Genomic DNA, 8977 nt, shown 5'->3' on the forward strand with positions numbered 1-8977 from the left:
TGTTAAAGATGCGCAAGTTCATCGAGCATTTGATAAACTTGCATCTAAAACTGCGAAAAGCTGATTTAAAAGCAGATGTTATGGCAACAAATTAAATGGGTTTACCCTGAAAGGACAGCCCTTGGTCGAAAAAAATCTCGAGTCGCTCCTTTACATAGAACCGGCTGCCTTGGCTTATTGTTAAAGATGCGCAATTGATCGAGCATTTGATACACTTGCATCTAAAACTGCGAAAAGCTGATTTAAAAGCAGATGTTATGGCCAAGTTCACATTAAAGAATTCACAAATTCCTTGCAAGGTGGGAAGTCGAATTAAAGTTAAAGATATTTATAAAAACGAAAAATTGTATTTTTGGCTTTTGAAAAATAGTGAATATTTTTGATATGGACTAAGTTTTATTTTTCTCCTTTCAGTCGGAGCATATAGTTTGCAAATATAAAATCTAATGGTAAATACTTTTTCACATATGCTAGTAAGAGCTTTTAACGGTGATCCTTTTTTTGATTTTACATTGCCAATAACCACAACGTCGAGTTCGTTAGTTGCCAATTACAAATTGTCACCCTAATTTAAAATTTGGGATTCCAGAAACTATAAGCAAACTGTATAGAAAGTGACTGTTGGCGCTACAAACGTTATGAATGCAGATATGGTAGGTCAAATTCGAAATGTTGTATTCGATAAGCAAGGAGCTCAACATATGCCGTCTGCATTTAGTAGTAATGCAGTACCTTTTAGTCTGCAGCGCCAGCGCAAAAAATGTAACAGCAAAGCCGAACTTTTTCAACTGCAGACTATTGGCACCGGAATCTTTGATGCGAATAATACAAATTGTTACAAGTCTTTTGAAACAAAAGAGGAGCCTATTAAACCTCGTCGTTGGGAACAAAAGCAAGTCCAAATTAAAACAATGGAGGGCGAATTCAGTGTGACAATGTGGGCTTCTGGTAACTCAGATGACGAAAGTTCAAATCCCGAACAAAGGGCAGTATTTCCAGATTTAATAAACTGCGACGAACATAATGTAAACAACGAATGTGGCATTGTTGATACAACTCAAGGACTTTTGCATGACATCAGTACAAATAATATTGAGCAGCAAGAATTTGTGTTACAGCGACAAATAATTTTACATCAAAAACAATTACAATCCCATCTTATAGTAGAGGAAATAGTTGATGTTGACAATTTATCGACAACTGCGGATACTAGCAGCCCTTCAATTCTTTCTTCTTTAATTGTTGAAGATACACCTAATCGCCAGGAGCTATCAGATATATGTTCTATAGACAAAAAGCCACGTCCAAAAAAGACAGTATCAAATAACTCAACTCTAACACGTATATCATCTGATAAAAATAGGGCAAGAACTACTGTTTTGCCAGTTTCAGGGGCAACTGTACTATCCACGCCGTTAATCCATTCTGCTGACACTGCTGTGATTACAATGGCTAATATTGATGACGGTAGTTTATCAGCCGCAGCTTTGCCGGTGGGTGTTGTGTTACAAAATACACGTAATATATCTTCTTCACCACCGCCTTTGAGCTATAGCAACAAAATGAATACTGTGGCAACAGAATCGAATTGCAATGGGCCTGGAGAAAAACGAATTGCTTGTCCTCAAAAGGGATGTTACAAATTTTTTCGTGATAATTCGGCTATGCGCAAACATCTGCATACCCACGGTCCCCGTGTTCATGTTTGCGCTGAATGCGGTAAAGCATTTGTTGAAAGTTCAAAACTAAAACGTCATCAATTAGTACACACAGGAGAAAAACCATTTCAGTGTACTTTTGAGGGTTGTGGAAAGCGGTTCTCTTTAGACTTTAATTTGAGGTTGGTTAGTTGTACTTTTTTATTAGAGGCTAAATTATAAATATTTTATTTAATATTTTTCAAGAACGCACGTACGGATTCACACAGGAGATCGGCCATACGTTTGCCCTTTCGATGGTTGCAATAAAAAATTTGCGCAGTCCACCAACCTGAAGTCACATATTTTGACACACGCGAAAACCAAGTAAGTATCTCATTTATTAAGATTGCACTTATCCTTTTAATTATAACATTCCAGGCGAAACTCAATGGGTGGGGCCCGCAGTAACATCAGCAATAACAATCAGGTGCAAATAACTACACATAACCTTATAAAGGTTGAAATTAATGAGGTGGATTCAAACTCATCCTATATCGTATATACAGATTAAAAAATTAATTTACCACCATGAAGTATAAAAATATAGGGATAAATAGGATAGCTCGTACTCATTACATATATAGAATTAGATTTTAACTGGTTACAACTAATTTTTGAATAAACACTATTTTAACTCCGCTGTTGTTGGAACATTAACTCTTAATCAGCGATACAACCATGATTAAATTGACATCAGATCATGTTACGATAATCTGAAGAAGAATGCACCAGAGAAATAGCGGTATTAAAGTGTTTGTAGTGTAGGGCTGCCATAACGTCCCGAACGCAAGCTGTTTCGGTATATAAACCCAATTGGTCGAGTGCACGCAGCTATGTCCTATTATATCCCTGTGTTTGATTAAGTCCGCAGTTTATCTGGGTGCTTTGTATAGTATAAGATTGGCGGAGTAACATTTCGGCAAAGCGGTGTCGTGTAATAAACATGAGTTAGATAGCTAAACTCTTCATCGTCATAATTTCTTAATAATTTTGCCACTTGGCTGACTGGTTGGGTGACGAAGAGCAAGTATGCTTGCATCACAAGCTAACTCGTCGCCTTGGGCGGGCTATTTCCCCGCTGTTCTCACCCACAGCCCCAAGAACAAAAAGAGGCTTCATACCTGCATATGTGCGAGAGAAGATAGAAATAGACGTGATGGGGAGATATAAAGGCTATTCGCTTCCCAAGGCAGTCGGTTCAATGTACCGGAGCGACTCGGGATTTTTCCCGACCAATGACTGTCATCTCAGTGTAACCCCATTTAATTTGTTGCGTCCCTCCCACAAATTGTCATCCTCCCAGCAGCTCCTTGCAGCAGGACTGCTCCATATTCTCTTGCTCCGGGAAGGTATCGAATCCAATCCGGGTCTGACCCCGGTCCTGAGAAATGGTTTTGCTGCATCTGTCGGAAAAGAATCTTTTTAGGACGGTCATACTCTGTTCAGTGTGTCTCGTGTAAGGGATGGTTACATCGGACAGGTTGTTCTGGGCTTGATCCCAAAACCCGACGTCCACGTAACTTTTATAAATCTTTTGTGGCTCCTTGCTGTTTACGCCCAAGGGCGTCCCGTAGTCTACGCCTAAGCGCCCAAGCCAGCAGCTCAGCAAGCCCCAACAAGTACCCGCTGCTGCTCGCGCCCACGGCGCCAACAACTCAAACACCTGCTACCACTCATAACTACAATCTTCGTAGTAGAGTCGGAAGTAATGCTGAGCAACAGCCCCTGCCCCCGTCTTCTCCCCCCTCTTTTTCGGCAGCAATCGTGCAGGTCAGGGAAACAGACTCTTAGTCCCTACCTCCGTTTGCACCGTTTGCCTGCACAGAATATATATGTTTGCGACATCCGCCCAATGCAGCTCCTGCCATGGGTGGTGCCACTTTCCTAGATGTTCTGGTCTCCGCGATGGCAACCCCGACGGGTATAATCGCGCCATGTTGCCAGGTCGCAAACCCAAATCATCCGGGTACCCCAATGCTTGCCCAAGGACGCCCAGTCCCAGGGCCACAACAGCAATTGCGTCCTGGCCTTCCTCAACCCAGGCGTAGTCACCCGTCACTTACCCCCAGAGTGGCGACGTCTCCCCCCATGCATTTCAGAATTCTGCAGTTAAACTGTAATGTATTAAATGGGAAGATTACGGAGAAAGTCGATTTCATGAAGCGGCACAACATCCGCATTGCTGCGATTCAAGAGACTAAACTCACAGCACGATCTGCATTGCAGACCTGCTCTGGGTATAATGTCCACAGAAAAGATCGCGAGAGCGGAAATGGAGGCGGCCTCGCGTTTATAATACACCACTCTGTGCAATATTATATATTTGATTCTGGCATCGACCGCAGGGACAATGTCTTAGAACGTCAAGGCCTATCTGTCCGGTCCGGCGATGCAAACCTAGAAATCATCAACATCTACATCCCCCTGCCACCTGTTGCCCCAGTGGATACCGCCCTAATATCAGAGACTTACTCACTGGCAACAATCGCATTATCTTAGGCGACTTCAATGCCCACCACGATCTATGGCATTCAAACTTGCGGGCGGACAGTAGGGGTGAGATGTTGGCGGATTAAATAGAAGAAACGACGTTCTGCACAATAAACGGAGACGCCCCCACACGTATGGTAGGAAGCTGTCACAGTTCGCCAGATATCACAATCGTGAGCGCAGAACTCGTAAACTGCGTCAACTGGCAGCCGATGGTAACATTGGCATCCGACCACCTGCCTATACTTATTTCGCTCGAGCGTACCGCCGACTTCTTCGTCACCGAAAAACGCACTTTCATAAACTTTAAAAAAGGAAAGTGGGAAGAATTTATATTCTTTTACAGACAACCTCTTTGCTGCCCTCCCTATTCCGACTGATGCCCGCCAAGGGGAGCGTGCCTTCCGCTAGGGCACTGAATCCGCCTCGGCACGTTTCATTTCCGCCGGGAGAATTCCCGAAATCCGGCCCACTTCCCGGCGAAGGCCGCAAACTTAGCGAGAGAACGTGACCTAATAAGGCAGCTTGATCCAGGCGACCCCCAAATAAGGGATATAAACCAACGCATCAGATTACTTGTGGATGAACACAAGCGGGGGAAATGGGAGGAGCACCTAAGAGGTTGTAACCTCTCTACTGGTGTGGGTAAACTTTGGTCCACCGTAAATTCCCTATCGAATCCGACTAAGCACAAAGACAAAGTTTCCATCGCCTTTGGCGACAAAGTGCTGTCGGATGCGAAAAAATGCGCGAGCGTTTTCTGCCGACAATATATAATGCATTCTACGGTCGACAAAGGTAGACGGAGGGCTAACAGACACGCACATAAACACAAATTCAGCGCGTCACCAATCACCATCACCGCTAAAGAGGTTGAGGACGCCATTGGTCGCGCTAAACCATCCAAAGCAGTGGGCCCAGACGGCATAGCCATGCCGATGCTTAAAAGCCTACGGAAAGAGGGTTTCAAATATTTAGCGCAGGTCTTCAACCTGTCTCTTTCCACCTTTGTCATACCCGAGAAATGGAAAATGGCCAAGGTGGTCCCGCTACTAAAGCCTGGTAAACCAGCTAACATAGGAGAGTCGTATCGTCCGATATCTCTCCTATCGCCTGTTGCAAAGACGCTCGAAGCCATTTTGCTCCCTTACTTCCAAGCAAATTTGCAGCTAGCCTCTCATCAGCATGGCTTCAGAAAACTCCATAGCACTACCTCCGCGCTAAATGCCATTAGCACCCAGATAAATTGCGGTTTAAATCAAAATCCCCCCCATAGAACAGTACTCGTAGCGCTAGACCTATCAAAAGCTTTTGATACGGTCAACCATGGCTCGTTAGTGCAAGACCTGGAAGGGTCTACCCTTCCCCTTAAAAGGTGGACCGCAAATTATCTGGGTGGTCGGCAGGCATCGGTGCAATTTAGAAACGAAACATCAAAACCAAGGAGAATTAAACAAGGGGTGCCACAGGGTGGTGTCCTATCCCCACTTTTGTTTAATTTCTACATATCTAGGCTACCTTCATCACCGGAAGGAGTCACAATCGTTTCCTACGCCGATGACTGCACAGTAATGGCCACAGGCCCAAGCCCACAGATCGATGAGCTATGCAATAAAATAAACGGCTACCTCCCTGATCACTCCAGTTTTTTCGCCTCGCGAAACCTGGCATTATCACCGACTAAATCTTCCCCGACCTTATTTACAACATGGACGTCCCAAATGTCGACCATTTTGAACATCCACGTCGATTGCTCTACGCTACCGACTGTCCTACACCCCAAAATCTTGGGGGTGACGTTTGATCAGGATCTACATTTCGGTGAGCACGCAGCCGCAATTGTTCCGAGAATTCAGGGCCGGAACAAAATCCTCAAATCCCTTGCTGGCAGTACCTGGAGAAAAGATAACGAAACGCTCATGACTACATACAAAGCAATTAGCCAGCCGATTACATGCTACGCGTCACCCATATGGTCGCCAAGCCTAAAAATTACCCACTGGAAGAAGCTACAGGCCTGCCAAAATACTGCTCTCAGAATTGCCACGGGCTGTTTCTTATGTCCCCAGAACACCATCTGCATAATGAGGCGAGAATACTCCCCATCAGGGAGAGAAATGAGATGCTGACCAAACAGTTCCTGTTGAATACACAGAAACCTGGGCATCCCAACAGACATCTGATTGATGAACCAGCACCGCCTAGGGGCTTAAGGAGTCAGCTCCATAAGCATTTTGAGGAAATACGGCACCTGAGAACCCAGCCGTATGAAGTGAAAAAACACAAGCAGGTCCTTGGTGAACTCCATAAACAGGCGTCGGACCTTTATGCCGGGAATTGCCCGGTGAATCCAGTACTTAAAGAAAAGTATCCCAAACTCGCGCAAGAGGAACGCATACTCCCCAGGGAAACGCGTGTCACTCTTGCTCAACTTCGTTCTGGATCCTGTAACAGGTTAAACTCTTACCTATCCAGAATCAATCCCGACATACAAAATGTATGCCCCGCTTGCAATGTGTCCCCACATGACACCAACTATCTCTTTAATTGTAATGTGGAACCAACGCCTCTAACACCCCTTTCCTTATGGTCCACCCCTGTTGAAACAGCAAGTTTCCTTGGACTCCCGTTAGAGGATATTGATGACAATCTGTGATCGGTCGCGGCTTTTAGGTGGGGCGAAGCACTGCTACAACAACAAAAACAACAGGGCTGAAAAGAAAGACGAGGATTGTCTTGACTGTTGAAGTCCTCCCACCCTCTTCAGCGCAACTGTTGTGAAGCCGTGGGTACTGTGCTGACTCCTGTTGGTCTGTCCGTCCGACGATCAGGCATTTCCCTATCACTTACCTTCACTGTCGGCCACCGTGGTGTGATGGTAGCGTGCTCCGCCTATCACACCGTATGCCCTGGGTTCAACTCCCGGGCAAAGCAACATCAAAATTTTAGAAATAAGATTTTTCAATTAGAAGAAAATTTTTCTAAGCGGGGTCGCCCCTCGGCAGTGTCTGGCAAGCGCTCCGATTGTATTTCTGCCATGAAAAGCTCTCAGTGAAAACTCATCTGCCTTGCAGATGCCGTTCGGAGTCGGCATAAAACATGTAGGTCCCGTCCGGCCAATTTGTAGGGAAAAATCAAGAGGAGCACGACGCAAATTGGAAGAGAAGCTCGGCCTTAGATCTCTTCGGAGGTTATCGCGCCTTACATTTATTTTTTATTTATTCATTTACCTTCACTGTACCATGCCGCATACAAGTGCAGCACCTACGCTAAATATTTAACCTTAAGCCTTGATAATGCAATCGCTATAACGCGAAACTTAATTTTTTCTCCGTACATTCATTTGTTTGCTTTTATTTACACAAATTGTTAATGTCTATTACACTATACACCCTAATGCTAACTAAGATATGTCTAAGATGAATTCATTAAAAGAAAAATCCAGTTCTATTAAATAAACAAAGGCATAAGAAAACAACTGTACTTATATCTACTAAGTATGAAGTTAGAAAAAAAGAAGTAAAATATGTTATATCATTTCATAGATATTCAGCCCAATTCTAAACAAAAATTCCTTGTGAGATTTTCCCTTCTCACTTTTCTCTTATTCTGAACAATGTTCCAAAAGCGGAAACCGGTTATGGGAGAAAAGTAGGTATTATGGATGTGAGTGTGAGGAGGTTTCTTAGGAGTTTTTTCACTTGTTAAAGGAAATGCATCAAAATAGTTGAAGTAAATTGGTTGTTTTAAGAAAGAACACTCATTTTAACAAATTTGCGCTAAAATTTTTTGGCGAAAATGCAACAACAAAAACATTAAAGCGAGCCTCACTGGTGTACATGAACACGAACTCTTAAATAAATGAAATGAAAATAGAATGAAATGAAATGAACACATAAATCATCATTTATACACATACATAGAAGGCGACGAAGAGATATCTCACACACACACACACACGTGTAGTCATCAGCCGAAGTAGTTACTCACACATACACACGCTCATGACTATGGGAAACGCATAAACTACAAATATACATCTATATCGCTTGTAACCAAGCAGCAGATTCAGGAAGGTGAAACGTCTAGACCTTTGGAGAAATATGATGACGAGGCAACAGATAGTATAAAAGGAGCGCAAGCTGAGGAATGACTAATCAGTTTGATTTAAACACGGTATCACTTGCGAAGTGAAGTATAATTGTACTACTCCCAAAGTAGTCTTATAAATACAATTTTCCAATACACAATATTGGAGTGATTTATTCAACAGTTAACGATTCGAACGTTAGCAGAAGGTTTCAAATAAGTGAAATTTCCCAAAATTCGTTACAATTGGTGCCAGAAGAGGAATTGTTGAATAAATTCCGAAGATTTCGAATACAACATGGACATGGCAAAGTTAAGTGAATTAAGGATCCAGCAACTGAAAAAGGAGATGGAGAACCGTTGGTTGACTACAACCGGTAATAAAACAGAACTTCAAGCACGACTACGACAGGTTGTGGAGTCGGAAGGAATTAATGTGTACGAGTATGTCTTTCATCCTGATGTGGACGAGATATTAACAAAAGTGGAAGAAAAGAATGGAAGTCCGAGTCCAGTCGCAAGCGGCGAGACTAATGCGATATTGACTTTATTATCACAGATATCGGCAAAAATGGAAACCCAGGAAACACGCATAACAGAAATGTCATCACAAATATCCACAAATATGGCATCCCAACTGGAATCACAGAAGGCACGTATAAAATCTCAACTGGAATCGCAGGAGACTCGTATAACAA

At 43.3% G+C, this 8977-nt stretch overlaps 1 protein-coding gene across 1 annotated transcript; it reads left to right on the top strand.

Annotated features, from left to right (window-relative positions):
* The first annotated feature begins 414 nt into the window (after nucleotides 1–414).
* On the top strand, nucleotides 415–2871 carry LOC137234315 (polycomb protein PHO-like). The gene is made up of 3 exons (XM_067757925.1): nucleotides 415–1840; nucleotides 1905–2024; nucleotides 2079–2871. Exons 1-3 carry the CDS (start codon nucleotides 639–641, stop codon nucleotides 2209–2211), a joined length of 1455 nt encoding a protein of 484 aa, XP_067614026.1. The 5' UTR covers nucleotides 415–638; the 3' UTR covers nucleotides 2212–2871.
* Nucleotides 2872–8977: the final 6106 nt, after the last annotated feature.

The sequence above is a fragment of the Eurosta solidaginis genome, chromosome X, assembly GCF_040869045.1.
Source record: "Eurosta solidaginis isolate ZX-2024a chromosome X, ASM4086904v1, whole genome shotgun sequence".
NCBI lineage: Eukaryota > Metazoa > Arthropoda > Insecta > Diptera > Tephritidae > Eurosta > Eurosta solidaginis.

Coding starts and splice junctions, on each gene's coding strand:
- LOC137234315 (XM_067757925.1), top strand. CDS start 639: ATGAATGCAGATATGGTAGGTCAAATTCGAAATGTTGTATTCGATAAG. Junction 1,841..1,904: donor TCTTTAGACTTTAATTTGAG/GTTGGTTAGTTG, acceptor ATATTTTTCAAG/AACGCACGTACGGATTCACA. Junction 2,025..2,078: donor TTGACACACGCGAAAACCAA/GTAAGTATCTCA, acceptor ATAACATTCCAG/GCGAAACTCAATGGGTGGGG.